Raw genomic sequence first — 14,880 nt, 5'->3', positions numbered from 1 at the left:
GCTGAAATTGCCCAAGTGTAAAGAGAGGACACAGCCAACAAAGTTAGTCATTAGCAAAATTCCATTGGCAAGAAAACAACTGTGCTATGATTGTTAGAATTATATAATTCTGCATTTGGAGCTTCCTTCAACCAGAGTTTTAGTATCTCAGAGTACATCAATTGTGGAATTATCTATATAGATGGGATGGAATATTTCCTTGTATTTCACTGCATTTGTTTGTAATATTTCATCCATTTCCCCCCCTTTAACACTATACAGTTTCAGCAATGAACATTAACTGTGCCACAAAAGTGTGATAATGAGTTTGGAATCACTGCTACTAAAATGCACCAGTTTCACACATGTTTGTGTACCTTCAGCACCTTCCTTTAAAAAAATTGAAACCCAATTTTGAGTGGACATAGAACGGAATGCAGCCATCTAGCTCAGCATTTTCTACTAAGTCCATCTTGCTCAGCATTTTCTACACTGATTACTTTCATGTTGCAGAGTGGGAGTCTTTCTCAGCCCTGCCAGTGGATGCCAATAATTTAAACTACAACCCTTTACATGAAAAGCATGTCCTGGAACACTTCCTTACTTCTGTTCCCTATAGGCAGACACAGACAGGACATACGTTCTGAATGGTGTGTGCATTGACCTCCACTCTGTGCATTTAACTTGACATATTTGGTGTTTCTAACTAGTAATCGATTTAGGAATGAAAGCATGAACTTTATTTCTATGAGAACATTTCTAATCTGGGATTTGTCTGATTCCCCCCCCCCCCCGCAAAAAAAAATATACACACATTTCTTCCTGAAATGACTGCAGTAAAGCAACAAAAAAGAGACAAAGAAATAACTGATGTGTCTGATTTCTCCAGATGTATGCTTTGTCTGATCTCTCCTGCTCTCTCATTAGGCTGATCTCTCTCCCTCTCTGCATGGTTTCTGCCTGAAAATGGCTGCTGTTGACCAGCAAAGAGCAAACAATTGAGGAAGGAAGGAAGGAAGGAAGGAAGGAAGGGGGCAAATGATGGCTGTTCGGATAGCTGAATCTGCAGAGTGTATAGAGAAGTTTGGACATAATTCTTTACATTCAAATCAGTGAATCTCCACTTAGAGAGTAGGCAGTTAATGGGACCTTTTTCAAAGAAATCAAGGAAACCTGAATTCAAAGAAACATGCAGTCAACTGTACAAACAGAAAGTGTGACAATAGCAGTAAAAGTTTAAGTACTGTATATAGGACTATCAGGAAACAAGGAAGATAAATATCACCTGTCAGGACTTTGTTAGTAATCGCTCTAGTCATGATGCAATAGCAAAATCTGTATAGAATTTGGTTGGGGAAACGTAGGTAAATTGAAAATATGACAGATGGCTTTTTTCAAGCATCTTGGTCAGAAAATGTTTACCTTTCCCCTTGTGAAATATGCTTAGTTTTGGTAGATGCCTGGCGAGGCAGTTCTTAACACTTAGTGTTTTTTATTCATTTCTTTTCTTAGTCAAAGAAACTTGTCTCAGATGTCCAGAAGATCAATATCCAAACAAAGCCAAGGATCAATGCATTTTCAAGATTCCAAATTTCCTAGCATATGATGACATAAAGAACCACTAACACATGCACACACCACAGTTTTATAGAAGGAAACAATTCCTTACAAAGGGTCCTGAATCAGTTCTGGGGAAGGTTGCTCCATGAATGAAAGTTTAGAGAAAACGTAATGCATAAGAGTTGTCATCCCACCAATGAGAAGATCACCTGGCTCATACCAGTCATGTGGAACACGTACAGGTTTCTTTCTGCTGCAGCTAATACTATGCAATTTACACACCATGTTTGGAAGCAGAAGGAGAAAAATCACCATCCTAATAGTAATCTTCTGTCCACACATGAAATCTCCCACGTCTCTCAGTTTACCATATCATTACAACTATTGACTTCATTTGATCAAGATGACTTTATTAGCAGCTGACTCTGCCAACACACTACTCAAAGGGACTCCTATCCACCTTAACCTTAACCTCAACAATATCACGAAAGCATACCTTGAATGCCAATTAAACTACATAAATTTGAAAGGTGAGCTCTACACTGAAAGTGAGAATCTGGTCAAAATGACACAGCCCTAACTCACTCTATTCCCTAATCTTAGCTGTCTATGGAACACTGGGGAACTTATAATCATTTCAGACTTTCCAGCTGAATGTTTTCCCCTTCTGTGAAGCCACTGGAGCTTTGGTCAATTGAATTGATTATACTTGTTTAGATAATTGCAGGGGAAATAATAACTTCTGCAATGTTCTTGCCTGCTGAAAATTTGTTACAACACAGAGTTGGAAGGGAACTTCAAGGTTGCCTCTGGGGATGGGGGTTATTATTTTGTTTGTTATTATCTTAAGTGTTGTGTTTTATATTGCAAACTGCCCTGTGATCTTTGGATAAAGGGTGATATATAAATGTGATAAATAATAATAATTTCATACTTTTATAATATTTATTAATAGTCCAACACCATTATGGGAATTCCGTAACCGCAAAGTCCCCACAGATCCTGTGAACAAATTCTTTGTGATGAGAATTTGTGCAAGAAACTCTAACTTTGCTGCACTTCTCAAAGCTTGAACTTCTCAAATCTGAGAGCATATAATGCTACATTTTCTGCACTGGTTACTGGCATCCCTGTAGTGTTTCAGAGTGAAGGTTCCAGAACAGCATCTAAAACAAACAGGCAATGATTCTACAATCCAATAAAATAAAAAAGCAATTTGATTCATCTAGAACAAGTTCATCTGCATATCTAGGAAAAGAACATAAATAAAGTTACAAACTATTCTATCAGTTATAACTTTTTTCGTATCAATTGCTCTCTGTTGTTCAGGTCAGGTCTCAGAAGAATGATGTAGCATTTGGGGGAAAAGATGCAACAAAGTAACCCAGCACTTGAAGCCAAAATAGAGAAGATCTCCACGGCCACCATGTATTTTCCTCTTGTGCTCAGGTAAGTTGGAACAAAAGTCAGCCAAACACTGCAAAAGACCAGCATGCTGAACGTGATGAACTTGGCTTCATTAAAAGTGTCTGGCAACTTTCTGGCTAGGAAGGCCACGGTAAAACTGACAATGGCCAGGAAGCCCATATAGCCCAAGACACAATAGAACATAGTGGCTGACCCTTCGTTACACAAAAAAACTATTTCTTCTGCCATTGAGTGCATGTCCAAATCTGGGGATGGTGGAGAGGTTGTCAGCCAGAGAGTGCAGATGCCCACCTGAATGGTGGAGGAGAAGAGAACTATGGAATAAGCCAATTTTTGTCCCAACCATTTCCTCATCCTGGATCCTGGTTTGGTGGCCATGAATGCCAAGACCACAGATATGGTTTTGGCCAAGATGCTAGAGAGGGCTACAGAGAAGACGATGCCAAAAGAAGTTTGTCGGAGAAGGCATGTTGCCTCATTAGGCATTCCAATGAACAGTAAGGAGCAGAGGAAAGATAAGAGAAGACAGATGAGAAGAATGTAGGTGAGGCTTCTATTATTGGCTTTGACTATGGCAGTGTCCTGGTGCTTGATGAAGATGCTAAGCACCAGAAGTGTAATCAGAGACAACAGAAGTGCAAAGGAAGTTGAAATGATTGTCAAAATGTCATCATATGCTAGGAAATTTGGAATCTTGAAAATGCATTGATCCTTGGCTTTGTTTGGATATTGATCTTCTGGACATCTGAGACAAGTTTCTTTGACTAAGAAAAGAAACGAATAAAAAACACTAAGTGTTAAGAACTGCCTCGCTAGGCATCTACCAAAACTAAGCATATTTCACAAGGGGAAAGGTAAACATTTTCTGACCAAGATGCTTGAAAAAATGCCATCCGTCACATTTTCAATTTACCTACGTTTCCCCAACCAAATTCTATATAGATTTTGCTATTGCATCATGACTAGAGCGATTGCTAACAAAGTCCTGACAGGTGATATTTATCTTCCTTGTTTCCTGATAGTCCTATATACAGTACTTAAACTTTTACTGTTATTGTCACACTGCAGTTGTGACTGCAGTTGTGTGGCCACTAACAGATGTCACTAAGAAATACAGCATGACAACGCTCTTAGAGGTTAGTGAGCAAGAGAGCAGTGTGTGTATGGCTGAAGTTGCTGAGAGGGCAGGTAGTTGGGCAAAAGAAGCTGGCAAGTGAGTGGTGGTGGAGGCCATAGCAGTCAGTGATAAAGCAGCAGGATGGGCAGTGAAGGCTGGCAAAAAAGTTGTGGGGGCAGGAGACTTCCAAACCTAACTGCTGTCCGTAGGAAAGGAGAGAGAAAAGTATTCACCACCCATCATATATATCCACTATAAATCCTTTCTGTTCAAAAGAGAGATGATAGGGGAAATATTTCTGTATTTTGGATATCAACTCAGTCTTCTCGAATTCAGATAACCCGAGTTTGTGCTCCGGTAATCATTTATTTTGCCTCAGCACTGCAATTCAGGAGTTTTGAGCGTATTGCATTATTGTCTTTTAAAATGATATTTATTTCTCTGATTGGTTAACCTTACAATTTTTCTCTTTGGTAATCATGAACTATGCTTGCTTAATTAAATTCCCAAATTTAGAAAATGAGACTCTTTCACGAGCCCTAAATATTCTGTTTTCTGAATACAGAGAGGAAGGCCTGCCTTCATTCCTCTCCACCATGACAGCTGTTTCTAGGATAATCTAAGGTGCTGCTTTAAGCATTGAAGAAAATGTTAGATACGTAAAATGTATGCTTAAGATTTTACCCTGAGCAGAACAAATGTGGCATGGGGTGTGTGTAGGTGTCACATTTTCTAAACAAGGGGAGATTTCCTAGAGAGGGCTGAAGTAAAACTCCTCTTCTTCATTTTTACAGGTCACCTACACTAGGCGGAAACAGTTTCTGTTACTTTCATTTTTAAGCCATTGGATTTTCCCAGAAAAATTTCCAAAGTTATTGCTTATTCAAAATCAGACAGTTTCCCGAGTGTTGGAACTTCATTTTGGGGCATGAGTACAAATTCCTACCTTAACATATTTTCTCTGTTATCTGCGATGCAATGACAATCGAAGGACATTCTATATCTTATGGCATCAAAGTTACATGGGAACTTGGTTATGTTAACTTGTGTCATTTGTTATTCTAGCAAGCTTCACCTTACTTTATTTTAACAGAAAATAAGTGTTCATATCTATATAAGCAGGAAGAACAAATGTTATTGCTATCATTTCATGAAACGTACAAAGCTAATTAAAAGAAGCTTGCAGAAGAACTGGTCAGAGTTTACTGCAGTCAGTGGTATAGTTTGGTAAATCTTAGCATGGCTTGTCTTACCCTTCTCATTTGAGAACATCCCATCTGGACATGGAGCACAATCATAGCAGCAAAATTTCTCCCCCTCCTTCTTTTTCTTGCCATTACCAGGTTGGCACTCATCATTGCATACTGAAAGGGGTGGTACCTATCCAAGAAAGAAAGAAAGAAAGAAAGAAAGAAAGAAAGAAAGAAAGAAAGAAAGAAAGAAAGAAAGTTTAGCACATTAAAAATGTTCAGAGAATTCCTCTTACATCAGATGATCCTTCAGCACACAGTAATGTTGATGACATTGTTGCTGTGTACACCATACATTTAAAACATATATATATCACACCCACTCTGTAGGATCCTGGAGACTATAGTTTCTTAAGGATGCTGGGAATTGCAGCTCTGTGGGGAGTAAAGTAGAATTCTTTGGGAGAGTTATGTTGTTGGATGTGACTGGAGGCAACCTTATAATATTATGTGCATCAGGTTCAGGCCTGCTTTTGTAAATGAATGAACCTTAGCTATCCCTATGGATGGCATCTACAGTGAGGAAAACAGGGGGAGTGTGACCCTATTGATTCTCCTGGACCTCTCAGTGCCCTTCAGTACCATTGACCTTAGTGCCTTCCAAGATCCCCTCTGTGAACTGGGAGTTGGTCGCACTTCCTTCCAGTAGACTAATTGCCATTGGGGCAGAGAACAGCATTTGGAGATCACCTTTTGAACTCTTCACTCTTGCACAAAATAGAACAGGGCACCATTTTGTCTCCAGTGCTATTTTACTATCCACATGAAGCTGCTAGGATTGGTCATTAGGGTTCATGAACCCAGTGTCCATCTAGTACGCTTTGGAGACATAGCTCAGTTTCTTGGTCTTATCTGATTCAGGAGTGCCTGCAGTAATGGGCTAGATTAAGGCTGGCAAAGTGAAACTGAATCCTGCGGGTAAGTGTTTTCCAGGTTTAGGAAATTTCCAAATTGTCTGTTCTGGAGTGGGTCACACTCCCTCTGAAGAATCAGGTGTATGTGTGGCATTTAGGCCCTTTTAGGCTAGGTGTGTCTTTAATTAACTTTGGCTCATGTGCCAGATCAGACCTTGTCTGGGTAAGAATAACTTGGGCATTGTGGTTTGTGTCCTTATAACCTCAAAGCTTGACTATTGCAATGCACTCTATGTAAGGCTGGCCTTAAGATTGGTCTAGAAAGACTCTCCTCCCTGGAAGAGAGGGGAGTGGTTGTGGGCGGGAGCCTGAGCACTGCCCCTAGCAGGGGGTGTTAGCCCCCTGCCTCCACCTCACCTGGCTGGTGCCCACGCCCCTCTGTAGGCATCCAACCAGGTGCCTCGGAAGGGGCGTGTTCAGCAGCCTTTTGCTGCAGTGCCAGCCTCTCACCGGCCTCATTTCTCCTCCTCGTCCTATGCAAGTCACCCACCCTCCACTCCCTTTGAGTTAGGGCTTAGGTCATTGGCCTTGCTATGGACCTTAGGTTGGTCGCCCTGGTTGCCCAGGGGGCCTGGTAGGAGTTTTTCCATTTGGCATTAGGCTTTCTGGTTATTTCGCCTACCTCGTAGCAATCGTCACAACTTTTGTGGTATTGGTGGGTAGGTTAGGCATTGGAATAATGTGTTGTGGTGTGTCGAAGTGCTAGGTGTGGCCATCGCCTATGCCTTCAATTTTTGGGTATTCCGTTAAAGGAATCTGGCGGTCGTGTATTCTGTCTGATGCCTGCTTGGCGGGAGGCCATGGCACGACCCTTGGTGACATCAGGGGAGAGCCTATAGTTGGATTAGCATCAACAGGCTCCACCTACTGGTGAATAAACCCACTTGTTTTAGAGATCCAATGCCTAAGCCAATACCTTTTCACTGCTGTAATCAATAAAGTTGTGGCTTTTCCTTGCCCATTAACCTTATATCACGTGTCCTTGTGTCTTCTTTTCACATTGCGGGGGTCGGGTCCTCGAACCACAAGTCCCAGCTGGTGCAAGATGCAACAGCTCAGGTGCTCCGTGGAGCAACTTATGATCCACATAGGACACTTCTGTTGAAACAGCTGCACTTCCTTCCAGTACGCTGCCGTGGCAAAATGAAGGTTGTGGATATGGCACTAGCACACAAATCTGTATACAGATATGCCTAGGTGTATACCTGAGTCACTGAGAGACTTTCTTGGTTAGAACATGGTCCTGGTAACACCAAGGTTGCAGGTTCAGTCCCCATATGGGACAGCTGCATATTCATTCATTGCAGGGTTTTGGACTAGATGATACTCAGGGTCCCTTCCATCGCTGCAATTCTATGATTCTACTATTCTTCTCCTGAATCCTGCTCAGTGATTACAGTATGTTCACTTGGTTTAACAAGTCAGGTTGGCTTACGAAGGATCAGAGCCTTCAGCTGGCTTGTCCCCACTTTATGCAACTCTAACCGCATGTACACAAGGGAAGCCCGAAAGCTGCATACATACATTCCAGTGCCTGCTAACAATTTCCTTTTTTACCTGTATTTTCTGCCACCTCTTCACACATTGTTCATGATGTTCCATATCAATATGTTTTGCAGCAATAGGAATTTGTGGTTCATATTTTAACTTACTACGCATTTAATGTATTGCTTTTACTGCACAAAACTTAGATTCATTAGTTCACAGTAGTATATAATTTAATAATAATACTGACGATGATGATAGTAAGGTCCAGCGCCGAGGGCCTTCTGTTGGTTCCCTCACTGTGAGAAGCCAAGTTACAGGGAACCAGGCAGAGGGCTTTCTCGGTAGAGGCACTCCCCCCCCCCCCCGTGGAACACCCTGCCTCCAGGTGTCAAAGAGAAGAACAACTACCAGACTTTTAGAAGACATCTGAAGGCAGCCCTCTTTAGGGAAGCTTTTAATGTTTAACAGACCACTGTGTTTTAATACTTTGTTGGAAGCCGCCCAGAGTAGCTGGGGAAACCCAGCCACATGGGTGGGGTATAAATAATAAATTATTATTATATTATTATTATTATTACAATAGCATAATGCATAAGTGAAAAGAATAAAAAAATATCGAATACAAACCAAAGTGCCATCCTGTGAACAACAAGTACAAACAAATCAAACCTTTGAAATACTGCAGATCCTAGGTAAAGATAGCCATCAGTTCCAAATATTGAAAGACTAAAATCAACATTTTAGCAGCAACCTCAATAAAATGATCTCAGTTAAAAGCCATTTTGGTAACAATGGTTTTCAAAGAATTTTTGAAACAAGTAACAGTAAACACCAATGCAAACCCCTTAAAGGGGAATTTAATTGCATAGGGACCACTATTGAAAATGGTATGCCAACAGGACCGAACATCCAAAGCTGATGCACTAATACATTCATATGGTTGAATGCAGTCCTTTCAATGGTGGCTCATCTCTGTAGAAATGCTCACCTTCCACATATCGGTTTACTTCGTATATTTAACAAACATTTGTTTGTCAACACAGTGGGGTATTCCAGCGCATTTCAGATTTATACATTATATGAATGAATTCCTCCATCCTTTTATTTACATCTATTACCCTCCCAATTCATTGTAAGACCATGAATGCTGATACTTGAAACCTGAATCAAGCCTTTGTGCCATTTGACTCGGTCCTCAAAAATGGTCAGCTCTTTCCCAGGAGGATTGTGAGGATCCAGTGTGCCCACTTCCACTCTGCTGTAGGATTTATTACGGAACGTGATCAAGTTTGTAATATCAAATCCAGCTGCCAATTCCCCGTGTTCGTTTAGTGTGATTAAATCTCCAGCACTGTTATTGAATGAGATTCGCTGAAGAAATGAGTGAAGCTTGGTGGAGAGAGAGAGAGATAATTTTATAACATCATAATATTAAAAGGGGGGGAGCTTAATGGGGGTGATGGGGAACCTGTGGACCAGAGAGCCAGTGTGGTGTAGTGGTTAAGAGCGGTAGACTCGTAATCTGGGGAACCGGGTTCGCGTCTCCACTCCTCCACATGCAGCTGCTGGGTGACCTTGGGCCAGTCACACTTCTTTGAAGTCTCTCAGCTCCACTCACCTCACAGAGTGTTTGTTGTGGGGGAGGAAGGGAAAGGAGAATGTTAGCCGCTTTGAGACTCCTTTGGGTAGTGATAAAGCGGGCTATCACATCCAAACTCCTCCTCCTCTCCTCCTCCTCTTTGAGGACTGGTAAAACTAGTTCCTTTTTAAAAGGAATTTTCAATGGTCTGGTTCTACACAAGAGTGGAACTAAATTCATCCTGTTCCATTTTTAAAAAATCCATTCAAAAATTCAATGTATTTTTGTTCTCTGCAATAGGTTGTTGAGCAACCACAAGAAGAAATGAAATTAATTTCCTTGTGTTGTAAATTGTGGCATGCATTGAACTGCTTGCTGTGTGACGAGGTTTATTTCATTGAAAAAGTCCAGCCAAATAATCCGAATCTGGTTGCACCGCACATAGAACTCATAGGCTGTGCACAACATATATACCCCCTTTATTCTACCTCTCAGTGGTCCTGCTTACACCATTTGCATGAAGCATTTAATGTGTATATTTTTATTCTCTCTGTGCATGTACAATAAAGACCCCCATTTTAAACCTGTATGTGTGTGTTTCAAGGTAAATTTGCCCAAAAGTGTTGCTGCCACTGTCAAAAGAACCTAATTCACAAGATTCGTAAAACATGGGTATGTGAAGCATGAGTCTACTGAGGAGTTTTATCAACAAGGAGTGAATTATGGTTGACAAAGGACAAGTGTGGTAGCAAATATAGGAAGATCAAGAGAATCTCCAAAAGGAGAAACGAGGTTAAAAATATTGCTATTAAATGAGATCAGATAATGTTAAGGGAAGGAATTTGAGCATGAGAAAAGCAAGGAGTGTTCATATACTGTAAGAATTTAGTAGTCAATGTCATGTTTGCTATTGCATGTCACATCACTGTGCTATACCCAGGGGTTGATTATTCATATTTGTCATTGAGGAAACACTACCTTCCAGGGTTCCACATTCTTGAAAGACAGGTTTCCCCAGGCATCCATTCCTTTATTGTTGGCTCTTTCTGAGTACATGATATGCAAAGCATGTGCCAGAGCATGGACAGCATTGTAGATACTGTAGCTGTGACCAGTCATGCTCATTTCAAAAAATGGTGCTGGAAGGCTCTCCAGCATCTCCTCTTCTGTACATGGAGAATGTCTGAAGAATGTAGACACACCTGCAGAATTTGAAACAGAACAACTGAACGCTTCTGCCCAGAAATCGTTGATAAAACCATCTCCATCTGCCTCGGAAGGATTTATTGTCTGAAGAAAGGCCCGGAAATCTTGAATTTCCTTTGAGTGAATTGTAAAGGAAATGGAACCATGGAACATTTGGCTAATCATATCACTCATCATTTGAAGTTTATAGACTCTGAAATCAATTTGGGCCGTCGTAATCCACACCTTTACTGCAGAAAATGTATATTGACGATACCTTGTTCGATACAGATCAATTGCTGCTACAGTATTTGCCAACCATGTGATTGGTGCACTTTCTCCAGATACAATAACAGCATTGGCTTTGCCCACCAGAACAGCTGGGAGAATATTTAATCGATCCAACAACATTTTGACCACATTTTCAGAGAAACGCACATTTGTTGGAACTCTTTGTGTGAATTCAGAACAGATTCCATTTTTGGAAAGCATTGGCTCTATGGTCTGCAAGAAATGTTCTCCACCTTCATCATCCTGGGCAATGAGGCCAACCCATTTCCACTTGAAATGCAAAAGGAGTTGAATAATTCCTTTGTACTGAAAATATTCACTAGGAACCATTCGATAAAACGAAGGGGACTTGATTTGATAATTGACTGCTGGTTGAAAAGAGCCATATGAAATCTGAACAATAAAAGCCAGGCATTACTGAGTAGAAACAGGAGCTCATATTTCTCTCATTTATCTAAATATTTTCTTACAGTGCAATTTGATATATCCACAACTTACCTCTTTTAAAGCCACTATTCTGTCTTTTGCACATACATAATAACCTCATGCTATCTTCATCAATTTTTCCTCAAGCTATTCAGTCCTATTTAGCTTGCAGCAATTCTTTTCTACACATCTAAAACACATTTTTTGGAACCTCTCCCATCTCATACTCATAGTTGGATGCCTAATTTATTTATTTTTATTTATTTTGTTTATGAGGCATGTCCCTTCTTTACTAGCCAGATGGGTGGGGTATAAATAATAAATTATTATTATTATTATTATTATTATTACTACTACTACTACTACTGACTAATTTCATTTTTTAAAGAAAAACTCTGGCATGTGAAGACAGGGATGTTAAAAATGTTTTTATTTTGCAACTTGTTAAAACAACAGATGCATCAGGAGATAGAATTCTTTCAAGTAACAGTATATTTAACACACACATGCACACATAAATTCAGTGGATGTTACAGGTTTCTAAACAAGAAGGTAAATGTATAGCTTAAATTTACTTCAGTTCCTTAAACTGAGTTACTGCTCAGGTCTTAATATTCTGCTTCTGAGTTACTGCTCAGGTCTTAATATTCTGGTTCTTAAATTTACTTCAGTTCCTTAAACTGAGTTACTGCTCAGGTCTTAATATTCTGCTTCTGAGTTACTGCTCAGGTCTTAATATTCTGGTTCTGAAACAAGTTTGTACCTTCTGCCAGTTTCCCAACCTTCTATAAATCTGGGTCCTGAGGCTCCTCTGTGAGTATACCAGGCCAGGGGATCACCACACATTCCCCTTCTAACTGGTTTAGGGTTATTATTCTCTCTCCAGAAGATCTTTCCCCTTCTCACTGAATCCAAGTAGAATGTTCCCTCACAACTTCAATTCTTCTTTCTCAAATTCAACTACCCATTTCTCACTTGCCTGTATACTCTTAAAAATTTCTAGCGATTGTCTTTTAATTGAACACCCAGCTCAGGATGTTTCCTCAGGGTGAATTACACATACAGCTCAGAGGCTATACTACTATCCAGCTGAACTCCAGAAACCCAAACTCTCAACTCCATTTCTTTCCCCCTCCAAAAGTGTCGCATCCATGATAGCTGTACCTGCAGTCAATCTGAATGAGTCACCAACCCAGCACTTTGCGAGATATACCACTTTGGGGGGTTTCTGCTGCACTGCACCACCAAACCCTGGTCTATCTGAGCTTTCCGTCACAGCTTCAATAATTTCTTCCTCACTTTTAAGTCAAAAAATATTCCACAGTGGCTTACATACAACAAGCTAAAACAAGTCCACATCATTCAGTTCATTTTAATTCTCCTCTCTTACTACACCACTCAATTATTATAGAAAGAGAGGAGCTGGCTAATTTATGGCAGGTGATTAAGGAAAATCCCCATTTCTCTGATTCTCAGATCCTACCTGTGGAATCTTGAAAAGACCTAAGATGTCTGCCATGCGTGACGAGGTATCAGAGCTGAATCCACCGATGACTCCAATTACATTTTCCTGGGTGCCGCATTTGTAGTTGGGGACAAAGTGTTGTGATTTAAAGAGCAGGTCCAGAATGGTGCGATAGGTCATCCTAGAATCAGTATAGCTGTCATAGATGTGAAACCCAAGGGTAACATTGGGCAGGATATTGGGATTATAATTGATCTCATCAATGGCAAACACCAGGGCAAGGATGTGCTGGTAGAATTTGGTCACCACACTACATGAAGTTGACATGTCATCAGATAATTAACCAATGCACAAAATATTTTATCACAGTATTTGTCTGCACACAGTATTCACCTACAGTATTCAGTTGCCTGACTATAAAGAAAAGTTACAACCAGAAAAGTTATTTATCTGGCAAGTCCTGTTGAAAATAAGGAAAAAAGTATTGTTGGTAACTTTTGTGTATTGTGCCTTTGGACTTCTACATTACCAAATTAGGCAAGTTTGGTTCAGGCTTCGGACCAACATACATCATTTTATATGCCTCGTAATTCACATATTCTGGATAGTATAGTATGGGTCATATATTTTCTTGGGTTTTTTAAATCAATGTTGTTCTTTACTCTGAAATAATTACAGCTTGAAGCATCTAGTCTGCCACAGGATTATAACTAAAGGTTTCTGAGAGTTCCTGAAAAGACTGACTGCACTGCTAGGCTTCCATGTACCTTCAGCATCTAGGTTTTTAATAGTTTGAAACCACAACACTGGAGGCTGCTTTCTTCTGCGTCCCTTTATCTCAGCATTGTCTATATGGGAGCTGGGGAACTTCGGCCATTAGTTGACTCCAGCTCCAGCCAGCATGGCAAATGAATATATAACCTGTAGTCCAGTACCATCTAGATGACAACAGGCACTCAATATATATGACCCATACTATACAGTTTCCAGAATATGTGCATTCTGAGACATACAAAATGAAGACTGAATCAAACTTGCCTAATTTGATAATGCAGAAATCCAAAGGCACAATACTCAGACAGGTCCAGGCACGCACTCACCAGCGTTTTAAAAAGGAGTCTTTCCCAACCCTGCCGACTTACATCTGGGGTTATACTTGGGAGCATTTGCATGCAAGGCATCTGGTGCTGTGCCAACAATTTCTTTGCTGCCCTGGTTGCAGGATTCTCTTTAGCAACCTATTCCTTAAAACAAATGCATCATTCAAATTAGTCATTTGATATCATAAGCAGGTACAGTAGTAGTCAACAGTTTTGTTTTTTGCATATCAGCTTTTCTTTGGAAAAAAATATATTCGATGGGAACAAAGTATGGACTGTCATTTTTCCCTCTCCCCTTATTTTCTCTCTCTTTTATGCTATGCATTCCCTAGTTAGTTGATAATGACAGTAGTAATCCAGAGCCTGAATCTTACCTGGATGGTGTGAGGCAGGGCAGGGATGTGATGTGAATGCACCAACAGATCCTCTCATTCTCTCACCTTTGTGTCCTCACCACCACCCTGCCTCATTCCAGCGATTAAGCTGGAACCTATTAAGCTGCAGCCATTCTGTCCCCCTTTTCTTTCTTAATTTCTGTTATCTCCTCTCCCTCTTTCACATTTTTCTGTCTCACTGCCTTTCTCCTCCACTTTTCTTCCCATTGCCATCCACCAATATAGACCTAGGCTGGGGGTTACATAGAGTCCTCAGATTTCAAGCTGACTCACTCTGTGTTTTTTTAGCCACTTCCCTTTTCTCCATCCTCTCTCCTTTGCCACCAATACAAAATTAGGCTGAGAACTACATATAACCTTCAAGTTGCAAGCTGCTACTTATGAAGTACAGAGCTATATAGGTTGAATATAGCTGAATGTGTGCAAATTTGGTGGTGGTGGTGGTGGTGGAGGTGAAATGCTTCCCCTTCCATATTTCCCTCATATACTGAGAAGACTCCCTACCTACATAAGATAATCAGAGCAGAGATTGGTTGGACCATAAAAGGTTAATATTTCTAAATGTCCAATTGACCATAAAGGCACAGTTTACACTCATGGATGTTTGAGTATTTCAGTTCCTTATCTACCCATCTATCCTTTTTCTTTAAAAAAATCTAATATATTTTCAAAGCAATACAATTTGCAGTTGGTGATACAAATA

The 14,880-nt window shown here is 40.4% G+C and overlaps 1 protein-coding gene across 1 annotated transcript; it reads right to left on the bottom strand.

Moving 5' to 3' along the window:
• Nucleotides 1-2,829: 2,829 nt before the first annotated feature.
• Nucleotides 2,830-13,009, bottom strand: LOC309328401 (vomeronasal type-2 receptor 26-like; the record flags this gene model as incomplete). The annotated part of the gene is made up of 3 exons (XM_081838400.1): nucleotides 2,830-3,731; nucleotides 10,518-11,184; nucleotides 12,701-13,009. The coding sequence occupies 3 exons, from the start codon at nucleotides 13,007-13,009 to the stop codon at nucleotides 2,830-2,832; spliced, it is 1,878 nt and encodes a 625-aa protein (XP_081694526.1).
• Nucleotides 13,010-14,880: the final 1,871 nt, after the last annotated feature.

Source organism: Podarcis erhardii (assembly GCF_964252035.2).
Source record: "Podarcis erhardii genome assembly, chromosome: 13".
Taxonomy (NCBI): domain Eukaryota; kingdom Metazoa; phylum Chordata; class Lepidosauria; order Squamata; family Lacertidae; genus Podarcis; species Podarcis erhardii.
The sequence above is the reverse complement of the archived record's forward strand: the minus strand, read 5'-3'. Positions and strand labels throughout refer to the sequence as shown.